Here is a 26,503-nt window from a genome sequence, read left to right as displayed (position 1 = left end):
CCAGACCTATTTACTGACCAACTTTATGACTTCCACAGGGAATCCAGGTGAAAAGGTTAAATTTTACAGCCTCTTTTGAAAGGTGGTGGTAGACAAAAACTCTTGAACTCAGTTGATACTGAGTTGATACTGTGCTTCTTTCCAAAGGGACCAACTGACTTGAATTTGCAGTAAGATACCTTGGACAGAGTGGTAAATATGACAATAGTTTACTTAATCCATTAAGCTTCAATTATTTGAGTTCAACAAAGTGCTTAGGAAAGATATTATGTACCTTGCCAACCCCAACAGAGGCATTTTGTTGTTGGGTTGGTGTAATTCATTCAGTAAACATTTATCACACGTTTACTGAGAACATATTAGCCCTGGGAATTCAATCACGACTGATAAGATGTTTTACACTCAGGTTCGCAGACGCCCTGACTGTAAGTGTGAATGTGTATTCATTTCTCTTGGAACTTTTTTTCAGAGCAGAGGGCTCTGTCTTGGGCTACTCTTGTTGGTTTTTTGTTTTGGGGGACTTTCTGTTTGTTTCATTTGTGTTTTTGCCATTGGAAGTGTTTTCTTAAACATCAGAATTACTTGCTAAGGTTTTCTATTATTATCTTCCTAAAAATAAGAAAAACGAAATGTTCTTCTAGAGAAAGGCAGTTCAGTATAGTGAGAAGGTCCTAGATCATGGAGATGGAGAGCCCCCTCCCGCCACCCGAATCCCAAGCTCTGCTACCGGCCAGTGGTTTAGGGCAAGTTCTTAATTCTTTGAGCCTCAGTTCCCTTATGTGTAGAACGGTGGTGATAACACCTTGGAAAAGGTATTCATGCCACAGATTGAGGCTGTTCTAACCATCAAATGACAAAACACAGGTAGAAGTAAGGAGCCTGGCCTTGGTGGGTGTTAATTTTGGAAACGTATTGAGTCCTTGCTAAGAGGGAAGCAGTGCCTGCGAATCTTGCATCTTCACACTCCTGTGAGGGAGGCACTCTTGTCGTCCCCCTTTAGAGGTGAGGCAACCCGGAACCCAAGAGGTTCGGTAGTTTGCTGAGGGCGTGGAGGGGACAGGGTTGGAACTCCACCGGGTCCTGCTGCTCAGCCTATGACTCCCGTGGGAGAGGTCACTTGCTTTTCCCCTTGAGGTAAAATTATTTTTAAGATTTAATTACTGAAGTACGTGGGGCTAGTGCTGCCATTATGGGGTGCAGGCAAGGGAACGCTGGTGACGGAGGAATTGGTTGACCACGGCAGGGCGGGGGGTCAGGAAGGCGGTGATGAATGTTTCCCCAGGCCCTCCAAAGTCTGCCCGTCAGTGGCCCTCTCTGAGCCTGGCCTTCAGCCCCCTATGACCCCAGTGGCTTCAACTAAGAAGTCGATCCAGAAACAAAGGCGGGTGGAGAACTAGGCCACTTGTTAGAATTTGGCCTAGATTTTGTGAAGCCCTTGTAGGGATTGACATAGTTGTGGTATTACCTCAGTCTCCAGAAGGAAGGCCAGATGAAAGATGGTCTCCAGAGCCCTGTCATGGCAAGAGGGAAAGTAAACTGATCTGGGGTGTTTCTGTTCCCTATTTCCATTGGCATTTCCTCAATAGATTCTGGAGAACCCTGAGCTAGACTTGAAAAATGAATGTCAAGTGTACATTGAGAACCCTACTGTTTTAATGAAGCTTTAGGTCACATTGGCCAATTAAAATAACGTGGGGGTGGGTGGCACCTGGGTGGCTCAGTCGGTTGGGCGGCTGACTTCTTTGTTTTGGCTCAGGTCATGGTCTCCTGGGTTGTGGGATCAATCCTTGCCTCAGGCTCTGCACTCAGCAGACAGTCTGCTTGAGGAGTCCTCGCCCTCTGCCCCTCCCTCACCCCTCTCTAAAATGGGTAAATAAATCTTAAAAAAAAAAAATGTGTGGAGGCCTGTGGGGAACATGTAGTTAAATAAATTGTAGATACGATTTCCTTTTTAGATGAGAGCCTTTGCACTAGATCTACTCCCCCTACCATCCCCCCATTTCCATAAAGTCCTAGTTGTTGTGCAAGATACTCTGTATTCGTGTTCTCATTGTCCAAGCCTCTCCTTTGCAGTGTAACTGAACAGCTAGAACATCAGGACTTTCCCCCAACTACCCAGACGGTGCCTGGTCTCTTCACAGACCCACCCATGAAGCTCCCCAGCAGGCAGAGCAAGTCCCACGGGAGGCAGCAGGCTGCCGCTCGGGTGTGGGGAGAAGACCCGTTGGGAAGTATTGCTCACAGCCTGTATCTGAAGGCAGGCCATTGTGCACCAGCCCGGGTTGCCCCATTGGGCCACACTATCACAGGGCACCTTCCTGGCAGATGAAACTCTTGGGGTTCTGCTCTCCAAAGGGGAAGAAAGAAATCTGGAGGAAAACCCTGCAAGAATCTTGGCTCCTTGGCTGTCCCCAACCCTTTAAGGCTGCTCTGCCCTTACTCGGCTTTGAGTCTGACTCACAATAGACCAGAGTCGCTCAAATGAGGAGAAGGGCAGGACGGTCACTTGAAGTCCCTCCTGCCTCTTCACCATTGCCTCCAGCCTCTGCCCCTCAACGTTAAGCCCTTTGTGCCAGTTCCCATGGTTACCTCTTCCCCGCCAGCAGCTGGAATGCCGCAGTGAGAAGAGGCTGCCTCCCCCACTGAGCCAGGTCTGGCTGGGCTGAGGCCACAGTTATGTCGCTGGACCCGTGACATGGGGTCACAGCCCAGTACCTTCTCTTTGTCACGGGTTTTGTACCTTTCCCAGGCTTGGCAGGTTGGGGTTGCCGAGGAAGGGGGGTGATGAGAGGTGATGTACAGGGTCTTTCTTGCCCCGGGCCGGCCTAGCTCCTCCTTGACCTGCCAGACTCCGGCCTGAGGCCATTTCCTTCTGTGCGTTGATGCTCCCTGGATGGGGAGGGACTGGCTCTGCCCAGAGGAAAGGGAGCCCTCCACTTCCCCACCTGCTCTGCCTTTTAAACACGCAAACCCCATTTTATTGCCCGTGGCTTTGTTGTGCTTCATAGATCCTGTGTTTTTACACAGTGAAGGTGTATGGCAACCCCGCGTTGAGCAGGCCTGACAGCACCATTTCCCGACAGCATTTGCTTGCCTCTTGTCAGTGTGGCACATTTTGATAATTCTTGCAATATTTCCAGCTTTTTCAGCATTCTATTATTTGTTACGGAAATCTGGGATCAGTGATTACAGCTTGCTGAAAGTTTAGATGAGAGCATTTTTAGCAATAAAGTTTTCCCAAGATTTTATTTATTTATTTGACACACAGAGAGCGCGCACAGGCAGAGGGAGTGGGAGAGGGAGAAGCAGACTCCCCGCTGAGCAAGGAGCCTAATGCAGGACTCGATCCCAGGACTCTGGGATCAAGCTCTAACCTGGAGGCAGACCCTAACTGACTGAGACACCCAGGTGTCCCAATTCTTAATATTTTAAAATGATGTTTTGAGAATGCTGTGCTAACCTCAAGACATAGATTACGTCAGTCCCACTTTTGTGTTCCATGTTGGTGGGCCCGGAATACCCCTGGAGGGGGCAGGGTAGTATTGGGGTGAGTGGGGACACACAGGAATAAAAAACACAAACAAACAAACAACAAACAGAAAAAAACCCTTACACTAATCCTGTAGGATCCAAAGGAAAGGAAAAATGTTGGGGACAAGTAGAAGCTCAGCCTGTGGAACCATAGTTAGAAACACCTTGAAAAGGTATATTGTAAACCACAATTTCTTTTCCACAGATGGTCTGCCTGGGGGCACCTGGGTGGCTCAGCGGGTTAAGTGGCTGCTTTCAGCTCAGGTCAAGATCTCAGGGCCCTGGGAGGGAGCCCACAGCGGGCTTCCTGCTCAGCGGGGAGCCTGCTTCTCTCCCTCTGCCGGCCTGTCCCTCTGCTCCTGCGCGTGGGCTGTCCCATGCACATGCGTGCTCTCTCTCTCTCTCTCTCTCCCTCTCTCTCTTATCTATCAAATAAAATCTTTAAAAACAAAAGCAAAAAACAGCTTGCATTTGGGTACCGTGCCTTGCGTTCAGACCTGCTTCCCAAGAACAGAAAGCAACAGCGCAGGAGGGCTTGGGAGATGGATTCCTGCTTTGGGCGAGAGCACAAGTTGGAAACATTCAGGTTGGTGATTTGGAGGCACTTAAATAGCACGGAATGTCTGTTATCTACCCTAAACAGCAGAACGAATCTTGCATATTGTGGACACAAACACAGTTGGCAGGAGCTGAAAACAGTGCGTGTGAGCTTCTTTCTAAGACCCAGTAATCCTCTTGGGCAAAGTGAGGATTAGGCCTTCCTCACAAACAAGGGTGGGGGGGGGTAGGTTCATTTTTGCTAAGATTCTTCAGCTGATGCCGCATTTAGCAAGAGACCTGTTTCCCTGGGTGAATGACAATCACCACTTCCAGTTTTGATGCCCACCCCCCTTCTCCACCCTTCCCCAGGCAGGCTTAGGACAGGAGCGACTTACTTTGCATGTAAAGAGTGAAACCTTGGCTCCCACAGACCGCACTGTGACCCAGGAACCTTCCAGAGCCAGAGCCCCTCCACTGCCTGCAGGAGAGGAGGGAGGTCTTGCCCCAGAGCCTAATGTGGGAGTGCTCCAGGGACTCAGTGTTTTGTTTTTTTTAAAGATTTTATTTATTTGACAGACAGAGATCTCAAGTAGGCAGAGAGGCAGGCAGAGAGAGGGGGAAGCAGGCTCCCTGCTGAGCAGAGAGCCCGATGCGGGACTCGATCCCAGGACCCCGAGATCATGACCTGAGCTGAAGGCAGCGGCTTAACCCACTGAGCCACCCAGGCGCCCCGCCACTGCTATTATTATTCTAGAGGACAGAGGAGAAAATTGAGGCCCAAGAGGTTAAGTGATCTGCCAGATACCAAACACCTGTTAGGCAGTAGAGCCCACATTAGAGCAATAGAAGCCAGCTCCAGGATCCACTTTCCTACAACTCACACAGTCTGCCGTTTGTGAGAATTGATTTAAGGGCGGGCTCTGAGAGTTTGCAGCAAGGGCCCTAACCCCCTCCCCCCCCCCCCCCCCCCCCCGGTGGTGAAGATAGCCTCAGTTTCACCACCAAGGTCTTGCATGAGGGCCTTGGGTTTCCTTACGTCCTTGCCCTGGGCTACCTGTGTATGTGCCGGCTTCAGTGGGTGGAGGGATTAGAGTCCAAAGTAAATGTGAAGTAGATTCAGTGTTTACTATGTAGGTTAAAAGATCTGGCCAGTCATCTGGCTTTTTTTTCCCACCCACCCTTTCCCAGTCTTGGTGCAGAGGTTGACATAGAAGTCATTGGCTAGGATCTGGAGATGGTTAAGCTTATGGTTTCAAAAATCCAAAATAGGCGGAGTGCCAGTAGTAATCATTGTGCATGTACATCTAGTGCGAGGTGTCGAGGGTTACCAAGCGAGAGAAAGCAGCCGCCAGAGCAGGAGCGACCAATGCACACAGGTCTGCGACCTCCCGTTCCCATGTCTGCAGGACGGAAGTGCTACGTGGGCCGTCCTGCAATCTGCAAGCCGCCGACCAGGCGAAGCCGAAGGAAGAGGTGTTTAGGTACAAGCCAGTGATGTGCCTACGATGCTGGAAAGCACCAGCGAGGGTTTAGGCCTGAGAGAGTACAGAGTGAGCTTCCTAGGTGGTAACTAATGATTGAAAACGCGCAAAAGGCGAGTAAGGGAGGGCGAGTGACCCAGAAGGGTCGGTCTTCATAGATAGATGTGTGCACGAGCCCAGACCGGAAGGCCAGGAACAGGGGCAGAGGCCTTGAAAGAAAGGTCAGTGTCTTTTTCTTAGGGGGAAAACGATGCTCATGGCTGTGTCTTCAGAAAGCAGAGAACACCTGTGTTAGGCTAAGAACAGAGATCTGTGCCCAACGGGGTCAATTCTGAAAATGTTCTTCTAGACCCCGGAGGAGCCGAGAATCCAGGCTTCCTTTCTTCCCCTCCGGGAGACCGTGGGCAGGTGCATGGGAAGCCTGTGGCAGTGACACTCAGACCTGCGAGCAGGAGAGAGATGAGAGTTAGGCCGGCTTCATGCGCGATGGACACGGAACAGGGTAAGAAAAAGAAACCCAGGAGACCGAGAACATGACTTTTAGTGAGGCGGATTCTGAAAATGAGTACACTCACGCAACCAGCCTAAATCCAAAGGAATTTCTCCAAAGGGCTGTGAGGACCAACCCAGGACTGTATCAATGCACTTCTGTCTGCTTCATCTCCGAAGGCATCGGCTGCTTCAGACATAAGGCAGCAAACTACACAGAGCTTTGCCAACTGTGTGTGTGTTGGAAGGCTCAGGTGCCGTACGTGCCCCAACGCCGGTCCTCTCTACCCCACAAAAGGCTGCTGCTAATGAGATGGACCAAAGTGAACCTTCACAAAGAGGTTGGCTGACAGTCGTGTAGAGAAAACGATGACAAGAAGAGAGATCCCCCTTCCCCAAACCATGTGTGGTAGCTACCTCTAAGAGTTGGCGGGCAGAGAACTCCGTTCTAGATGCGTCCCACAACTACCCCGTACGGTCTCCCGTGATCCATTCAGCAAGTCTGTATGATGTGCCTCCTGTGAGCCATTCGCTGTGGTCGGCCTTAGATGTATGCTGGTGGAAAAACAAAAGCAGAAGGCCAGCCAGCCGTGGGCCCTCCCGGAGCCTGCTGTTGCGTAGAAGGAACAGACCATGTACGAGCAGATGATTCCACGCAGCCCTTAGTGCCATGAAGGAAAGGACCAGTTGCCTGGAAGGAGACATTGGCAATAGGTGAGGTGGTCTCTGGTGTTCGACTGGGACCAGAAGGCCAAGGAGGACCAGCCAAGTAAGAATTGGGAGGAAGACTCTTCCAGGCAGGGAACAGCGTGTGCGAAGGTGGAGAGAGTTCAGTGGGAGCTTAAGGCCAGCCAGTGCGGTCGGGGCAGAGTGGCAGGAGGATGTGGAAGGGAGGACCGGAGGCCAAGTCACTTGGGCCTCAGCAGCCACGTGGAAGGACTTGGATTTCCCCCGAAGTGCGGGGAGCAGCTGCACAGTTTCACTGGAGGAAGGCACAAGCCATTTCCATTTTTAAAAAAATACCGCTGGCTGCTGGGTGGAGGCTGGGTTGAAGGGGGCAGGAGTGGCAGCGTCCAGTGAGGTAGCTGTGCCCCGTGGGGTGAAACACAACAAAAAGGAAGAAACTGCTGGTTCTACAGATAAACCCAGCGTGTCCCTAACGTGGTAAGGGTCCATGCTAGGGAGATACGGTTCTTGGCCGCTCTACTGCACGATGACGCAAAACTGTTCAAACTCAACAGAAACCAGGAAGCTAAGGGGATCTGGAGAGATTATTTGAAAGGCCTGGCTCAGCCCCTTCCAGCTTCCACTCCGGCTTTCCCCAGTTTTCATGCAGTCCAAGAGAGTCACAAGGGACAGAATAATCTGGAATTTTTTTTCTAATATTGGCTGAAAGTTCAGAAAGTACTGAATGATTCTATTAAAAGACCAAATGGTAAAGCAGCCAGTGTATATTCAAGAGTTATAAATATTGGGGTTGGTGCGGGGGTGTGGAGGGGTAGGACTGTACTCATCATGGGAAGTGGAACGGAGGGGCTTGGCCTGGATTTCTTGTTTCTTAACTGGAGAAGAACCATGACATTGGAATTGCAGATCACAATTTTTTAGTCCCCGCTAAACCTTCCGAGGTCTGCTCTGAGTCCTCTTTCATCACTCAATAATTTGTGATCTCAAGCCTGGAGAAGAGCAGAAGCAGTATAAACACAGACCCCGCCCCCCCCCCCCCCCCCCCATTCTCATTAGCTTTGCCGGCAAATTGAGTGAACTACAAGGAGTCAGGAGGGAAGGAGTGTTACAGATCTGTGGAATGTTTGGCAGTATTTCATCCATTGAAAAAAATAATTATCAAGCATGTCTGTGTGCCAGGCAGCAAGCTGATTCGCTTGCCTTTCTGAGCCCGTGTGGAAGAGAGACCAGCAGACACGTGGTCAGAAGACAGTGTGCGTTGCACTTGGAAATGCACATCCGTAGCCGGCTTCATCCCCAACTTGCATCCACGGGAAATGACCAAACTGAATCCTGCAGGACAAGGACAGATAAGCCAGGAGAACAGGGTACCTTTTGAGATCTTGGAAGTTCTCCCCATAGGCTGGAGAGCTGTTTGGTTTCTGTTTGTATTTTTCACTTGAACTTGTTTCATTGATTCCAAGGCTTCTGCAGTGTCTCTTTGGGTATTTTAAAGTAAAACAGTGTACCTTGGAGTATCTTTTAAGTAAAAATCAGCTCATTTGGTAACACGTTTATTTCATGTCGCCACTGTCCCCCTACCCCACCCATTCTGAGCGCATCTGGGTTAGTAACCCCAAGGCCTATAGAATTTGTGTGATGAGTCAACACTGTTGCAGTTTTAAACTGGAAGGAAGGGGAGAAGTTGGCTGTCAGTAATTTCATCCCAAGCGAGTGTGAGGCCAAGTGTGGGATGAGCCACGATACACAACTTTTCTGTCTCGGATTGTTCATCTGGGCTAAGAAATTTAGAGGAGTTACGAGAGTAACTCCTGATATATGGGAAGGCACGCGTACTGTTTTATAGGAAAGACTTGGAATCTGTTCAAGCCGAGTGATACCACAGTAGCCCCCATGGGGCTCCGCTTCCTGATGAGATCAGAGCGCGTTCGTTCGAGGTTGTGTCCCTGCCGGTCTGTCGTGAGGCAGGGAGCACACGGGACCCTCCGGTGCGGGGGGGACAATGGGCATCCCAGAGCCGCGGGGTTCCCCGTGCAGACGCGAGAAGCAGGGGAGGGGAGAGGAAAGTGTGAAGGGAAGATTCCACGGGGACGGGCTCCCAGCACTCATCCCAAGGCTGGCTTGTGCCTCCCTCCACTACCGAATTTTTTTCATTAGGACATATGATGTTTTAAACGTTATTTGTTGCCCAGATTTTTCCAGAAGGCAGAAAAGCTGTGTTCTGGGTGCTGGTGGTTCTTCTGTACTCTCTCTAGCCTCTTTCCTCGTTTGTCCTCGTTTGTATGATACGCGCAGGTGGCCCGCTCAGGTGCCAGCCCGTCGGGGTGGGGGAGGGGAAGATTAGCAGGGAGGCGGGGCTCTGATTCAGCCTGGGGGGTTGCAGTCAGCGACAAGCACACCCGCATGGCACACCCAGCTGCTAACCTCAGCGGGTCCCCTGGAGGTGGCAGGTGACAGGGCCACCTGTGGGCCCGGAGAGCAGTACTAGTCTCTGCTTTCCGAGGGTTGCGAAGAATCACAAATTAAAAATCCCTAAAAAGAGGAAGTCTTTTTAAGATAATCTAAAAAAAAGGATTTATCTTTTTAAGATAATCTCCTGTTCTGTGTGCTTCCAGATTTTCCCCATCGGCCTGCACTTGCGGCCAGCCCTTCCCTGGGACCTCCTGGACCATCCAGGAGGTTCTCCTGGACCTCCCATCCGTTGTGCCTCCCAGGAAGCCGGGGGTGGGGGTGGGGGGTGGGCAAGGAAAGAGCCGAGGGCTTAGCTATGGTGTGGCAAGGGCAGAGCCAGCCTCTGTGGTTTGGGCCAAAAATGAGGAAGTTATTAAATGCCACAAAGGTTTTACGAAAGCTCGGGCTTCGTCTTTGTTTCCCGTCGCAGACATCGGGAGCCAGAGAGAGCTAGAAAGGAAAGCTTGCTCTCCGAATTACACGGACGTGTGGTTCTTGGGCGTGCTGCTCGTGTTGTGTCATCTTTACATTCACACAGCTGGTGGTCAGACACCTGCGAACCTCCTTCCGCCCCCAGTGAAGCTAGAAGGTTTGGTGCATGGAAGGGTTATGTGAGGAATCCTCGCTGGGGGCCACGTGAGGGACTCTGCAAAACGCTTCCACCGTCAACTCTCTGGCCAGAGCTCTTCTTTTTGTTGTTTTAAGATTTTATTTATTTATTTGACAGAGAGAGAGAGAGAGAGAGTGCCCAAGCAGGGGGAGAGGTGGAGAGGAGAAAGGCTCCCACTGAGCAGGGACCCCGACGCAGGGCTCGATCCCAGGATCCTGGGATCATGACCTGAGCCGAAGGTAGACGCTTACCCAACTGAACCACCCAGGCGCCCCTGGCCAGAGCTCTTCCTGCTCTTATTTCTAGCACAGATCAGGTCTCTTTAGTTGTGTCTATTTTGGTGGAACATCTTAGCTAAAAGCAGCTCTGAAGTGCAGGTACCGCTGTAAATGATGGTGAGAATAATCAGGCGTGTCCCCCGTGGAGGCAGGATGCTGGGCAGCTAACGAGTCCTCGAGAGCCCTTCGAGCAGCTCTGCAGGACAGGCTGCTGCTACTGGCTACTTTGCTGAGCGCCGAAGATGTGCCGGGCTCTGTTCTCGGGGCTACAGCAGAATTAGTTTAAGCTTCTCAACAGCTCCGTGGAAGTGTGGGTGTTTTTGTGCACCCATTTTAGAGCTGAGAGAACCGGGGCACAGAGGGGACGGTGTCCCAGGGCTGGTCAGCAGGACGAGTCCAGCTCGGGGAGGCTCCTAACCACCTGACCGTCTCATCCTGACGTTACGATGCGGAGACCGAGGCTCAGAGGGCAGTTTGCCCCGCGTCTTTCAGTTCCCGTGACAGCAGCTCAGACTTCGGGGCTGAGATGCTCCAAAGGAAGAGAAATGCCCCTGCTGTCGCAGCGGAACACAGTGGCCACGCGGGACTGAAAACCTCCTCTGACTGCCGGGGAGTGCGGAGCGGAGGTGTTAAGGGAATGGTGTTCGGGACGGGGCAGGGGGTGGATTTTAACGGACACAGAAAGGGCTCGCCTCCAGCACAGTGACATCGGGACAATCCGAAATAGCTCAGGTTCAAGAGCTGGCGCGTTCCTCTGCGCGGCCGAGCAGCAGGGGCTGCTCGTTTGGGGGTCACGCTCCTGGTAATGAAGTTGAGACGGGAGGCGGCGGGGCCTGGGTTCCCGGAGGGAGCCACCTTGCCTGGCTGTGTGCTTCAAGGGGTCCGGTTTCTCGTCTTTACCGATGGGTAGAGGCTGGATGACGGGGGAGTTCACTTGCATGGTAGTGTCTCCTTCTCCCCCTGTGGTTGGGAAACCTGGTCTTCGGAGACAGGGAGGGACACTTTATTGCTTCACAGGGACGTCGTACGGGAAGGATGAAGACCCGAGGAGGGATTCGCCTTCCCCGGGGTGGAGAGCTCGGTGGGGGCAGCTGAGAACAGCCGCCTCGCTCGGCCGCTCTGCTCTGACCCCGTGTTCATGTTCACGCGTTGCTCCTGTCGCTTCGTCTGTGCCCCTGCCCTTGAACACCATCGTGCTCAGCTTCTTGTTTTCCTCTTTTTGCCAGAGATGCATGTGCAGCCCCGGGCCCCGCGGGCGCCGGCACGTCTGACTGCAGCCCGGAGCCCCCGGCCTCCCGCCCCCAGCACAGGAAAGCCGCGTGGTCCGGAGAGGCTAAGCGGAGACCGAAGCACAGGTAAGAGGCTCGGAGGCCTGTGCGGGGTTTCAGGAGAAGGGACTCGGCTGTGGGAAAAGGAGCTGGGGGCAAGGCTGGGAGTCAAGAGACAGGCTAGAGCACGAGGTCGGGAGGGGTTGAGCGGGGAGGTCCCAGAGGAGCTCCGAGGAGGTGCATGGTAATTTTCAAACTTGGTTCTGAAGAAATCTTAAAGTTCCTGGGAGGTGAGGTGAGGCTCCCACAAATCATTTGACTCAGATCTTTTTTAAAAGACACGTCAACCACTGCTTTTGGCAGATGGAGATCACAGGTAGGTAGAGAGGCAGGCAGAGAGAGAGGAAGGGAAGCAGGCTCCATGTTGAGCAAAGAGCCCCACACGGGGCTCGATCCCAGGGTCCTGGCATCATGATCCGAGCCAAAGGCAGAGGCTTCAACCCACTGAGCCACCCAGGTACCCCATCAACCGCTGTTTTTAAAACTAGACCCCAAAACACCCAAAGCAACGTACCAACCAACGTCTTAGATGCTCTGGAGAGGACCAGTGTGTCACACTGTACAGTGAGACTCATTCATCTCTGAACGGATAGTCATGAAGATGTCTCTTGTCATCCGTTCATGGAGGAATGTCCTAGGATGATGAAGTCAGCCCCGTAGAAGTTCGCAGCCCCGTCCCTGTGCTTCCCCTGCTCCTCCGTGCTCGGTGGCATGCCTGACCTTGGCCTTTCTCATCAGTTCCCACGCCAGTCCTGTGGCGTCCGCACCAATATTCAGCAAGGAGGGCTCAGGTTCACTTCGAACTCACAGGTGCCGCCATCTCTCGCCTTGAGCATCACGACCTACTTCCTAGTAAAACCCTGGGAATTCAGTGAGCTGAGATGCGCCAAGCACTAAGCACAGAGCCCGCCCGGAGGGAGCGAGGGCGGAGTGTCAGGGGTGGTGAATGTCAGAGGCACGACGGTGACGGTGTGGCTTCCGTGCTGTCCGTTCACGTGCGTCTGTGCCAGCATGGGGGGCAGGAGAACACAGAGAGCTGGGGGGGTCCGTGGAAGCAGATGTCCTGATGCATCAGTGGTGACGCTGCCCCTTCTTGTGCAAGCGCGCGTGCTACCCTCGCTCCCTGCTTCCAGTCTGTAGGACGAGTTTAGGAACTAATCCCAGGGTGGCTGAAAGCATGGAGAGCAGGTGGGGCAGAGCCCAGCACGCCTTGAGCGCTCGGCGAGTGCTGCTCGCCCTGGTTCTCCATGGTCCCGATTTATCCCGATTTATCCCGATTTCCGTTCGCGGCTCTTCCTTGTAGACCCGGTGACTCGCGTGAGGAAGACGTGGACATTGTAAATTTGGATTTAGGCAATTTTCCCTGTTACGGCATCTCCATTTAAGTTCTCCGTAGGATTTCATTCGAAAAAGAGACTCCAAAGGAGTTTGCATATACTGATCGAGGACAGGTCCGGCAGGCAGAGGGCACTGGCTACAAGGCAGCCGGCTGGCAAAGGCTGTTCCGGGCCAGCCCGAAGCCGCAGAGCCCCGAGCACTGTGCCCTCCTGCCTCCTTGGGTCGTCACAGGGTAGAGAACCAGAGCCTTCTGTTGAGTAAGACTCTGCCGGGCCGTGTAGGCTGACTGGGTCTCCGCGCCAGCGTACTCAAGGCCAGAGAGTGGTGCCGACGAAGCTACTGCAACTGCCAGCTTGGGGCGTGGGGTGGGTGGAGAATGATGGGGATTGAACCGAGCAGTGGTGACGGGACAAGAAAGCAGATAAGATGTGAGGTGCACTTGGGAGGCAGAAGGGAGGAGGCAGATGAAAGGGTGCGACCTCCGAGTTGCTGCCGGTGGGGCCCCTGGGGGTAACCGTGGGGCCGTGACCCCGGGTGATGCAGGCAGAAGAGCAGAGCTGGCGGGAACGCCTGCTTGAGCACGGCAATCTCCAGACCCAAGTCTGAACTTCAAACAATGAAAGGATTTTGCACAGCGGTCTTTAACAGTCGGGTAAAACACATGAACCTAACTGCACATCCAGGTGGTGTCCTAGCCACAGAGACCATCTCTAAAGCAAGCCGGGCTTGCCCTCACCAGCGTGGTCAGAGCTGGCCGGCGGTGCTCTGTCCGTGTAAAGGGAGACTGGAAGGGAGTAGATCGACAAGCAGCTGCCTTTTAAAAACGTCATGACCTCTGTGTTGTATACAGTGTGCTCCCAGTCAGGTCCCTCTAACTCCGTAAACTCTGGGAATTTTAGGTGTGTGTCCTGACTCCACAACTGTACAGTGTCCACTGTACGCCCCTGCAGTGCTGGGCTTCTTTCCTAGAGGAAGAGACGTCCGCACTCTAAGCGTCACTGATGTAGAACTGAACTTAGAAATTGGGGCGGTTCTCATCGAGTTATACTCCGGTCTTAAATCCTGCCCATTTTGGTTTTTACTTTTTATTCTGAAATAATTGTAGACTCATAAGAAAGTTGCAAAAATAGTACAGAAATTTCTGCTACACCCGCCGCCCAGCTCTCCCTAAAGTTAGCAACTCTTACAACCATAGTCCAAAGAGCAGAACCAAGACACTGACATTGGTGAAGTGCTGTTGACTACAGACGCTAAGACTTAAAAACCATAGACTTTATTTGGATTTTATCATTTTTTTTCTTCTATGACTGTCCCTTTTTGTTCCAGGATTCCACGTCGTCTTTGTCATATTTCCTCAGTTTCCTGTCACCTGTGATATTGGGTATTTGCTCAGGCCTTCCTGGTCTTTTCTGGCCTTGACACATTGGAAGAGTATGGGCCAGTATTTCGTAGAATGCCTTCTGTTTGGGTTTGTTTGATGTTGTCTCATGGTTAGACTAAAGTTCTCCATTTTTGCCAAGTTTACCGCAGAAGTGATGTGTCCTGAGCATGTCCTGCTAGGGATTATGTGATGTCAGGATGTCTTACTCCTGGCAGACCTCCCCACAACCAAGTAATCAAGGTTGACATCACCAGGAGTTATGTATGGTTATATTCCCTGCAACATTTATTTCTAGAATTTTCTAAGATGACTCTGTATTTCCTTCATTCCTTCTACATTTATTAATCGGGATTTTTCTGTTTCCCCACTTTTTTTTAACTGTTTATATCAGTAAGGACCCCTTCACATTTATGTTATTCTGTGGGTTGTAATCCAAAGAGACTGTTACTTGATCCCTTACTTTATTCCGACTTTGGTCATTGGCAGCTTCGTCAGGCTGGCTCTGGTCTAAATCTCGCGCTGAATTCTGGAAAGGCGTAAGGCGCTGACATACTGGGCTTCTCCTTAGAGCCAAAGTGATGTGCCCGTCAACTTCTTAGGAGTCTTCTAAGTGTTGAGCTGGGAGGGTAGTTGAGCAAATCTAATTTGTGTCAAGTCATAGATTTTAGAATTGAAAAGTGCCCTGTCGTGAGCCAATGGGTCAGTGTGATAGAGTTCCCTTTTTGCGGAGAAAATAGCCAGGAAGGATCTTCTCATTTTTGTATAAGAAAAATGAAAGAGTAAAAGCACGAAACTCCATCCCCCTAAGTGTAGTTTCTTGGTCCAGCCGAGGACCCAGGTTGACGAAGAGAAACTCTTGGTGGCCCAGGGCTGACGTCCTCACGCACCCAATCCCAACCGCCCCTTCCCGCGTAGACCCCTGAAGGCGCTTACCCAGCCTGTCTGCAGGGATCCTGTGATCTCACTTACCCTAACAGGAACGTCCCCATGAAATCTGTCCAGCCCAGGCCAGGGCACTTCAGAGCGCCGGTAAAGGAAACAAAACGTTCCAACCTAAAACTCAGGATTTCCTGAGCTCGTGCTTTCCCCCAGAAACTCCCCAGCTCTTCCCCGACCCGTCGCCACCGTCATTACAACCGTCTCATCTGCTCGTGAAGCGTTTGCCGCATACATGGTGGTCTGGGCTCTGGAAAATGAATCAAGGCAAAGCCGTGAGAGGAGCTCGGGTGTTGACCCCTAATTCATTCTCCGTTGAGCAGTGAGGCTGGTTCACTGGGCTCGCTGCCCTGCCCTTGGCTCTGAGGTTTGTCCTGGGGCCACCGACTTGGCCTTCACAGGACAGCGTGGCCTGACGAGGTCTAGTGATACTGCTTTGGACCCCGGCTGCAGTGGCCTCCCAGACTGTGGGAAGCGTAAAGCGGTTGGCACACACTTCTGCAGACAGTGGCATATTTGCCTGCGGAGGAGGGCGCCGGTTTGGCAGGGATCATTCAGGGAAACTGCCCGAGTCCCGCTGGAGGCATTGCGTCAGCAGGTGCTTTTCCTTGCTGCTCTGCTCCTCCTGCCCACGAAGTGCGACTCGGGCATTTCTCGGCTGCGCGCTCTTGACTGAGATGCTGTCTGCTCGGGAGACGCTCCCAGCGCCACCTTCCCCTCTTCACTAGGACTGGGCGGGAATTGAATTTTAATCGGCCAGTTTGCAGAGGTGACCGGGAATGAAGGTCCCGCCCGGCCAGCGGCTCGCTTAGTGAGCTCGGGGCGGTGCTGGCCGTGACAGGAGGCGCAGGGGACCCCCGGGACGCGGAGAGAGCCGTAGCGGGGCGAAATGGCCTTTTATCCCACCCCTGAATACGACATGCCGCTGGCCAGGGGGCTGTTAGCTGGGATGCTTCTGCTCACCCCCAGGTAAGTCCCTGCTATGTGGACGCGAGCTTCAGCGCTTTCTTTGCAGGACCCTGGACGGCGAAGCTTTCACAGGCGTCTTCGATGTTGAATCTCTTCATAAAGAAAAATGACCGCATGTTTAGTTGAAGCCCGTTTTTCTAAATTGTCTTTGAACTTTTTCATTGTTTGAGCCCTTGTGGAATTCAGCGCTGTTCATATTTCTGCCTGGGAGTTTTCGATCATTCTCTGTCCTTGGCGTACAGTCACCGTACTTCTGATGAGGAGGGTGTTTGGACTGGCTTTTACCTCATTCAGGTTAGCGACCGCTTTGTGTCGTGCGCTTGGTGGTTCTGCCTCCCCATTTCCCTGGGGAGTTCCACGGTCACTGTTCCTGTTTCTCGTAAGGAACGATTATCTGTGCACTAACAGCCAAGTGCTTCCCTATTCTCATGGCCAACACTGGTTCGAAGAGGAGGAACCTGTGACTGTATTCTCGATGTTAAAGACAAGGCGTCGTCTTCTCATTGAACTTTGAATTTACATGAAAAGGAGAGTTTACTGCGATGGCCATTGGGCCATTGTGCATCGTGTAACTGCCTCAGAGTTGCAGGTGTAAATACCTGGTGATCTTTTCCCTAGTCACAGTAACTTGAGTCAGCTTTATTCTTTTTTTTTTTTTTTTCAAGATTTTATTTTTTTGAGAGAGAGAGAGAGAAACAACAAGCAGGGAGAGGAGTGGAGGGAGAGGGAGAAGCAGGCGCCGCGCTGAGCAGGGAGCCCGATGCGGGGCTCGATCCCAGGCCCGTGGGACCGTGACCTGAGCAGAAGGCAGAGGCTTTAACCCAGGGAGCCATCCCCGTGCCCCTGAATCAGCTTTCATTCTTACATGGTCTTGACTCAAGTGCTCAAGTGCTTGCTTCCTGGGACACCATCACCATCACTTAAAAGAACACGTAGCCTAGGGAAAAGAGGATGCGGCCCCCGGTCACCGCAGTGTTCTGGATCGCAAGGTGATTTGAATATTTATTACTAAAGAAGTTCTTCTTGCTTTTACGCTATGTAAAAGGTGAAAAAGAAAGTAGGGACTGCTTATATTATCGAACACAGAGCTCACCGGGCTGGTTTTTCGAGTTTTATTTGGCATTCGGTCATGGAAAGTGAACAGGAGAGAAGCATTGTCCCGAGTTGTTTTATTTTCTGCGCCCCCCAGGGTCAGGCTGTGTGAGTGGCGGTGGTGGTCGAACTCCCCTTGGAAAATTTACCATGAAAGTGCTGGGACGGTAGCTCTGAGGGACTGCAGCCTCGCGCTCCTGGAGTTTTCAGCCCGCCTTCTTTTCACTCGGGTTTCTGTAATATTGAAAAGCTTTCGTTTAATGAACCCCCCATTTCTGGTATGATTCTAAAATGTGGATTCTTCCTTTGACCACCGTTGAAGGTATTTTTCTAAAGTGAATTCTTTCTGTCCTTCCCTTTGTTTTCGTGTTGCCTTTAATTGCTTATTTGTGGCCTCTTTCTTGAAATGACAAGAACGCGAATTCGAGACGAGGAAAACAGTACAATGCGTCATACTTGTCCCACGAGAGAATTCCATTTCTTCAGTGTTCACGGCTCGGGGGTCATCTCTTTGTGTTTAATGGGAGGGTGTTTGGAAAAAAGCAACTTCCCAAAGGTGAGGCTTTTGCTTCACCAAAAAACAAAACAAAACAAACAACAACAACAACAAAAACACCTTTTCTTCACTTGTTTTGGCAAATGAAATGCAATTTATACTTTGGGGAGGGGGACACCTGGGTGGCTCAGTGGGTTAAGCCTCTCCCTTCGGCTCAGGTCATGATCCCAGGGTCCTGGGATCGAGCCCCGTATCCGGCTCTCTGTTCAGCAGGGAGCCTGCTTCCTCCTCTCTCTGCCTACTTCTGATCTCTGTCTGTCAAATAAATAGATAAAATCTTTTTAAAAAAAAAAAAAAAAAAACCTCTCAGAGGACAATCTTGTGTGGGTGTATACGAAGGAAGAGGAGGAGTGTTTCCAGCCACCGTGGTAGGATACCTTCTCTTCCTGCCCCTCTGCCCTGCAGCCCCCCTGGATTGAGGGAAAGAGCCATACACGCCTTTTATTGTGCCCTGCTGAACAGCTCATTTATCCAGCAGGAACCCTCTGGCAGAGCCCCCAAGCAGCTTCTCCTTAAAGCGGGCCGAAATTCAGGGTCACACACAATATTCCTAGTTCTCTGTAACTATCTGACCCTCTCTGAGACCCGTGAGTATGTTTGCGGGCGTCTGTGCGGAAGATGAAAACAAACCAGCACAGAAGTGATTTATCTGAGCTCTAACAACATAAAGTCTATGGCACAGAGAAGTAGAGAAGAAAATTCTAAAATCATAGTATCTGCTCTCGAAAGAGGTTGGTAAAAGCCAGTCCCTCTTTCCTCCTCCTCCAACAAACCGTCTGGTTGCAAATTGAGATTTGAAAAGAATAGATTATTGGTCATTGGACCTTATTCTATTGTAACTGAATTTGGAAAGTCGGTGGAGGACAAAATGAGGGCTCTCACGGATGAGAGATCTTACAGCGTTTGCCTCGACTTCTGCCGTGGCTTCTTTGCAAACTGTTCAGGTGTGGGAAGGAGAGTTGACTGTTTGATTCCTCAGAGAGAGAGGAGCAGGGCAGAGAGAAAGGGCGACTGAGCAAAAGACATTTCAACACCATCACCCACTGGTGACTCAGTGAACATCGCCCACTCCCACTGCTAGTCCCTCTTCTTCATGATAATAGTTTTCTTTGGTTATTAATAAAATTTCGATCTTTTCAAAAACATGTCAGAATCGAGAGTCAGGGAGCAGATAAACCAGCAATGAAAGGCTGTTGGGACAGGTATGAGGAACGGAATTTACTAGAAAAGATTTTTCATCTTTTATGCAAATTTTAGATGTTAGAGGCTTCTGTGGGTCACTTAGCACACTTCACTCTTGCTTCCGTGTGATTCTGTTGTCACGGCCGAAAGTTCCCCAGGGCATATTATCAGGATGTGACATTTTAAAAAGAACTTCTCTTTCCAGAAAGGACTGTGTTGCTATGGGGCTATATTACCTAATGCATACCTTTCTACCCACTGAACCACTTGTTTAAGACACAGATGTTAGTGAGGCAATTATAAAAGCCTTAGAAAATTTTGCTTGAATTTTTCTGTGAATCTGAAAAGTCTGAAATATAGCCTTGAAGAAGCTAGCGATTCTTTAAGTGGGGGGGGGGGGTGAGTAAAGGATTTCTCAAAAACAGTGTCTTTGCCAACAGTGTGTGAATGCACAATTACCACCTTTCTTTTTTCTTCTTTTTTTTATATTTTGAAAGATGATAGGCTTTTTCAACTCTTTAAAGATTTTGACATCTTTCCTGTGTCCTGTGAGCATGTAGAAAACAGAACTCAGTATACCTTAATTTTTTTTTTTAAGGTTTTATTTATTTATTTGACAGACAGAGATCACAAGTAGGCAGAGAGGCAGGCAGAGATGGGGGGAGGCAGGCTCCCCGCTGAGCAGAGAGCCCGATGTGGGGCTCGATCCCAGGACCCTGGGACCATGACCCGAGCTGAAGGCCGAGACTTTAACCCACTGAGCCACCCAGGTGTCCCAGTATACCCTAATTTTTATTGCAGACAGAGTACCTTCTGGTTCTATGGAATGAAACAATGTTATCAGTACAGCTCAGCGTGCTTGGCTTGGTCATTGTTTTCAGTCTTCTCTGTCATTTATTTCTGTCATCAGTAGTTGGGGCCTCTCATTGTCCTGTAAACAGGAAAAGCCTACAAGGGCCTTCTGTCCTCTGTTCCAGCACACTATAGACATAATCTACCCCCCCACTCCGCCCCCCACCAAATTACTTATACATGACATTTAATTGTTCATAGTGAGTTTGCTTCCTCTCTAAAGTTCCGTGAAAGGGGCAATTTAGCATTAACTAGCTCAACTGCAAGTGCATGTTTTGAGCCAACAATTCTACTGGGAATTTCTGCCGTGATATGTCAGCTTGGATAGAAAACAGTGTACGGCCTTGGTTACTCACCGAAGCATGATTTGTAATAGCAAAAGACTGACAATCAAAAAGTATCTGCAACAAGGGTCTGATTAAATAAATATGATATGTGCTCACCAGGGAATATGAAGCAGCTTTAAAGGGAAGTACAACACGAGGACACTAGGTCCTGAAGAGAAATGTGGGGTGCAGGCTGGGAAGCGCGGAGTAAGACTTCGCAATGGCTTTGATCTTTTTTTTTAAATTATGTGAATTACCTATTCAAAAGAACACCGGAAATCAATATGGGGAAAATATTAAGATTTGATTAATTTTGGTGATGAGTACATGGGTGTTCTTTATAATAATTTGAATATATTTATGTATGTTTGAAGTACTTTGTGATTTTAAAAATAGATGAGGAAAAATAGGGGGAAAATAGCAGTGACACGCAAAAAGAACCTTCGGGAACCTGCTCTACCCTGGTCCAAGCACATGGTGCTCAGTGAGTATATCAGGAAGACCCTTGACCCACATCCATGACCCGCTAATTCAGTAGACCTAATTTGCAGAATATATTGATATATTGGGGATTGGGGGGGTAGATGCTTAAGACCAGAATCTTGGGTTGGACTTGGTCATCTATCACAGCGTGTCGTGCCCTGAACAGATGGTGGTTGGGGGTGGGGAGGTTAGGAAACGGGATGTTTTACTTGGTAGAGCTGGTGGTCTACTTTGTATTATTACATAGTCAACCCACATCCCGTTGAGAACTGGTTTAGAAGGTTGGTGTGCCCAGAAGAGTCGACACAAAGTGTCAGCCATAGTAGCTTGTCACGGCACAGCATCAACAGGAAAATGAACTCTAGCTCTGAGAATTTGTAATGTTCCAAGTGAAGGCTGTCCCCTTCTCCATTTATCCAGAGCATACGAATCCTTCAAGATTGTCAGAAGCCCCGCGCTACCTCCAGGCCTTCTGGCCAACTTCAGAGCCTAATCTTTTTTTTTTTTTTTTTTTTAAGATTTTATTTAATTATTTGACAGAGAGAGATCACAAGCAGGCAGAGAGGCAGGCAGAAACAGAGAGAGGGGGAAGCAGACTCCTGCCGAGCAGAGAGCCTGATGCAGGGCTCGATCCAAGAACCCTGGGATCATGACCTGAGCCGAAGGCAGAGGCTCAACCCACCGAGCCACCCAGGCACCCCTCAGATCCTGTTCTTGATGGCGGGCAGCACGCGATCTGCTCATAGCCCAGATCCCTCCAGAGCCCGCGTGACCCCGATGAACAACCCAATGACTTCTGCCATCTGCGCTTCAGTCTCACGGCTCCGGTCACACTCTCTAGCGCTTCTTGAAAACCACAGATTCATTCCCACCCCAGGGCCCTTGTGTTTCCTTGCTCCGTCCATCCGTCCATCCGTCTGTCCCTGCTAAACTCTCCGCCCCAGCTCCTGCACGGCTGACGCTCCTCGTTGAGGGCTCGGCTCCCATGTCGCTCACAGAGAAGCTGACCCAGGAGGAGACGCCCTTTATTTCCTTCAGGACCCGTAGAACTGCATGAAATCGTCCCGTGTCTCTCTCTATTTCGGCTGCTCACTGCTTAGACGATAGAGCACAGGCCTGGGGGCAGATGCGTGAGTTTCATACCAACTCTGCCCCCCACGACCCTGAGACTGTGGACAAGTTGCTTAGTTTTTCTTACTTACTTCATTCTCTCACGACTTGCCCTGTCCCATGAAGACGGTACAAAGAGTAAGTCAGAAAACATCACCAAGCGCCTGCGGGCTCTCAAATACTTGTTGAATCTGTGAATAATGACTCTAATGGTTTTTCTTGCATGTGAGGCTCCCCAGCAAGATTATAAACTCCTTGTGGCCATCGGTGACCTCTTGGGACTCCAGCTAGAGTTTGTCAAGGTCGAAGGCACACAGCAGGTGACAGTGGCTAGAGCTTGCGTGGCCTGCGCTGGCTCGTAGACTTTTCAGAAAGAAGCTCAGCATTCCTGAATCAGTGTCAGGGCACAGTCATCTGAGAAGGACATCATGTCACTTGCGAGTTCCAGTTCCATCGGCCGGCCCAGCCCACGCAGTTGCGCTTCCTTGTTTGTGGTCAGGAATGCAACAGAAGGGCATTGTTTGAGTTACGCCCACATGCAAAACTCGGTTTGCTCAGATTTTAAAATTAAATCGTCTCCTGACCCTTTTTGATATGCTCATGATGTAATAATGCCCTTTAGGAAAGTATGTCCTTATCTTCTTACAGATCAAAGTGATCCCAAAATATGAAAGCATGCTGTGCTCTTTAGGAATGTTTACTAAATTATTGGCATCATTGAAAAAGTCGGCCAACAGCTGTCTGACTTTTTTGGTCATCTCAAGATACAATGTGATGTATTTTTAAAACAAGAGGCTATTTTTGAAATACCGTGCTTTTTAATAGGTAATACTTGGGCATGGTACACAATTCAAAACTTACCGAAGGAAGTACAGCAAAAAATAAGTTTTCCTCCACAGAGGCAGTCACTGTTTCTAGTTTCCCAAGCGTCACTCCAGAATATTCTTTACACTATTAAACGTATAAGGGGTTACGTCTGTTGTCTCCTTCCCTGCTGCAGCGTACTGTGCTCACGGCGCCATAGCTCACCGTCATCATCTAACCACGTCATTCGGAGATCTTCCCGCGCCGGCAGGTACAGAGCTACTCCATTCTTCTCATGGCCACAAGAGTGTTCTCTTCTATGGTTGTACTACAAGTGATTTAACAAGTCTGCTACTGATGAGCATTTAGCTTGTTTTTCCATCTTTTGATAGATATGTTACTTAAGATTTTTTCCTAGATGTCGCCAAACCGTTCTTTCTTCAGGGAGCGCGGAGGTATGTCTCCGCCTGCGAGGTGGGAGAGTTGGTGGGCGAGATTTCGGTCTTCTTTTTCGTTGTTCTTTTCCCTCATTACATCACTTAACTGTCCATGCGCAAGAATCTTATAAAGACAAGACGTATCTCTGAAGCCTTCTCCCAACATATGTGTTTGATTTGTCTTTTTGGACCTTTTGATTGTTCCAAGATCTCTCTGTTCTTAATATTTTAGTCTGTTGAGAAGATCGACACCCCACCCCAGGGCAGGTTCTCAACAACTCTGGAGTTCTCGAGAACTCTCCCAAGTTCTAGAGGAAGAAGCTCCCCAAGTTGGGTTTCCTGTTTTGGCATTTCAAGTCTCGGACACTTATTTTATCTTTACTGTAGGAATTATTTGTTTGTGACTTATTATTTACTGTAGGGATGACTTCATTTGGTCTGCCTACCTGGAGGTCAGCTCCTGTCTTAGTCATTAATTCTTGGAAATCTCTCGTATCAGGTTTGAACTCTTCTAGTCCTCACTGTTGTGCTCCTTGAACCCCGACCCGCCACACCAGCCCCTCACTTTCCCCTCCTTTGACACCATCACGAGGTAGGGGACATTGGGTCTGACGTCTCTCCGGCTTCCTCCCACCCCGCTCCCTTCCATACATAAGAGCGTCACATCTTCCCTCCTCCTGTCTTATTTCAGTAAGAAGTGGCTCTACTCCCACATACATAAGGTTCTGCCCCCACGTCGCTCTGGACTGCCATCCGTTCCTGCTTCCTTGTGAGTCTTGAGGACTGTCCTCCTCTTTGCCCTGTGTCCTGGAGCTCCCGGTCCGACGTACCCTTGCTCGTGCTTCTCCTTGTTTTAAAACAAAACATCAGGAACAAAACCTTTCCTTCCCTGATCTCTAGGCTCTCCGCCACCACCCTCTCTCTCTCCTTTAGGGCCCAGTGTATGAAGGAATTACCGGCCCGCGCTCTTTGTTTTCTCTTCCTCGTCCTCTTACTCCCGGTCCGGCGTCTGCCCCCTGCAGTTCCCCAGCAAAGACTTACTCGCGTCAAATCCACTGCGCGTCGTGCATCGCCCTCACCAAACTGCCTTCTCCGGAACAGCTGGGATGGTTGACAATTCCTCCTTCATAATTATTGTCTCCATGAGGAACCTGTGAAGTTCCTGCACTCTCCCAGTTTTTCTCCCAACTTTTCTGGAAGCTTTTTCTTGGGCTTCTCTCTTGGCTTCCTCTCCCCTACATCGTAGTGGTTCTCAAAGGTCCGTCCTGTAACCACTCCCTGTCTCCCTACACGTTCTCCCCAGGCAGCTTGCCTTTTCTCCAAGGCCAAGTGTCTTAGACTCCTGACTTCTAAGTGCAGCCCAGACTTCCGTCCTCTAGACGCTCCTGGCCGCCATGTCCTTCCATCGAAGACCCGCGTCTCCTCACATCTGCATGCCCCCGAGAAGGCCGCCTACCTTCCCACTGGTTCCCCGCTCCCTCTCTCCGTCCCTACCCTCCATCCAATGGTTCTCTGGGAAAGTCACTTCCATCACCATGCTGGCCTCGGCTCTCCTCTCTTCTACACCACCTACGTTCAAATACTTGCTGGCTGGACATTCCCTTTAGGCTCACCGCCCGAGTGCCAGGCCCTCATCACCTCTTACCCTGGCCAGCAGAAGAGCCTCCAGTCTCATCTCTCTCGAATCATTCTCCTTGTTATTGACGATAGCTTACTGAGACCCATATTTAAGCATGCCCCTCTCCGGCTAAGGTTATTTGGTGGCTTCCAAATCCACAGGATATTGTCCAAACCCTTTAAAGAGGTCTCTAATGAGGTCTACCCTCCTACTTCTTCACCTTTACCTACCGCTCTTCCCTTACCCATCTCCTCCCCAGGTCCTCTGAGTTGTGCTTGCACGTTTCCGTGCATTTGTCACGCTATGTCTTCTAGCTGGATGGCCTTCCCTTCTCTCGCCCATACTCTTCCATCTGGAAAATCTTTCAGGATGTAGGTAAAAGTGCAGCTTTCTTGACCTTACCCCTTAGTGAGTCCCTCCTCTGTGTTCACCAAGCATCTCGTACAGGTCTCTGTTATGGAACCCTCTCACCACAGTGAACTCGGTCCTCGATATTGTGAATTATTTGGGTCTAGTGGCACCTTGTTCTTTGTATCCCCAGTGCCAGCATAGTGACTAGGATATAGAAAGTCTCCCTTTCTATGGGAGATGGATGTCCCCTGAGTGAATGGTGAAGAAACCATGGAGGCATCTGGATAGATGACAATTTTTTTAAAAGCTTCGCTATTGTGTTCAAAGCACAAAGAATAATTTTCTTCACTTCAAACAGCTCCACATGTCTTTGTTGCTCTATGCAGAGCCTCTTGGACACCTGGGAGTCTGATTCATAGCTTCTGCAAGGTGTCCGATCCTTCCTGAAGTGGTGTACCAACTGACACATGCAGTCTGGGCAGCTGTACTGTGCTTCTGGACACCTCCCCTCCTCTTTCCTGGGAGGTTTCAGACTAGAGCTTCTTTGGAACCCTGAAATGATCAGTAAACAGTAGCTCACATCTCATCTCCTTGACCAGAATAGGGATCTTCTGTGGCATCTGTGGACTTCACTGGGGTCTGTCCATTCCTCTTAGGTAGGAAAGATTTGTCAGCAGCCAGCCTTTGTAGGCAGGCACGGTCAGAGAGAGCTGGCGGATGAAGCTGCCGGAGAGCCCACTCCCAGCATCACCACACTCAGGCCAAGTTCACTTTTCAAGTATACCCACTGGCTTCTCACAGCCCATCCCTAGTCAGAGGGCTAGCGGGCATCTTACTCTGAGAGGGGTCCTGCCACTGAGGTAACCAGAACACAAAATGTTCTGTCATAGGAAGATGACAGTTTTTTTTTCCTTCTTATGCATTTTGAACCCATTTGGATCATTTGGACCCGTATGAAGTGTCTCTAGATGCCTCACGCAAAAGCAACTTTATATGTTTTCACGAAGTTCTGTCTGGTTATTCAGCAGCGTCTCCTGAGTATCTGAAGTCCTAACTGGGTTTGAATCCTGGCCATGGGATTTAGGGCTGTGTGATTTGTGCCAGCCTCTGAGGGGCTTGGGGCACCAGAAAGAATGTCTAATCCCGGGATGGAACTGGAAGATAAAGTAGGAATCTAAGTCAGTGAGGAACTGGGGTTCAAGGGAGGTGGCCTGGCTTCAAGGAATTAGCTGAGGAACCTAGTTTCTGGGAGGCTGCGTGTCGAAGGTCAGAGCGAGGCTAGAGGCAAGAATGCCAAGCCGTGGACACTGAGCCATTAACCGGGGGCTCCCTGGTGGCCTTTCTGAGAAGAGGACAGGTTCAGCTTTGGGCCAATACCGAACCCAGAGGCATGGGTTACTTGGGACATGTTATGGGGATTCGAGAAGTATGGGGACAAGGAGCTAGACAAATCGTAATATTCTGCCTTTCACTCTTGGTCTCCTGTGTTTGTATTCTATTTCATCTCTTTAGCCCAAGGCTGTGCTACTACTTTCTTTCTTTCCTAGCTTCCAGGTGGGCAAGGTCTAGTCCATTTTGGCCTGTGTTTACCTCTCTGACTAGAGGTCATAGCCACTGCCCTGGCAGGTCCTGGCCGTACCAATGTGACCAGGGTCCTTCATGCTGTGAGCGCA

The 26,503-nt window shown here is 50.3% G+C and overlaps 1 protein-coding gene across 6 annotated transcripts in view; it reads left to right on the top strand.

Annotated features, from left to right (window-relative positions):
- Window positions 1–26,503, top strand: part of SHROOM3 (shroom family member 3) — a 299,368-nt gene that overhangs the window by 235,137 nt on the left and 37,728 nt on the right. For all 6 annotated transcript variants that reach the window (XM_059158848.1, XM_059158862.1, XM_059158881.1 and 3 more), the window contains one exon: window positions 11,294–11,422. In XM_059158848.1, the coding sequence (XP_059014831.1) occupies window positions 11,294–11,422 (129 nt within the window). The remainder of the gene's footprint in view (window positions 1–11,293; window positions 11,423–26,503) is intronic.

The sequence above is a fragment of the Mustela lutreola genome, chromosome 1, assembly GCF_030435805.1.
Source record: "Mustela lutreola isolate mMusLut2 chromosome 1, mMusLut2.pri, whole genome shotgun sequence".
NCBI classification, from domain to species: Eukaryota; Metazoa; Chordata; class Mammalia; order Carnivora; family Mustelidae; genus Mustela; species Mustela lutreola.
The sequence above is the reverse complement of the archived record's forward strand: the minus strand, read 5'-3'. Positions and strand labels throughout refer to the sequence as shown.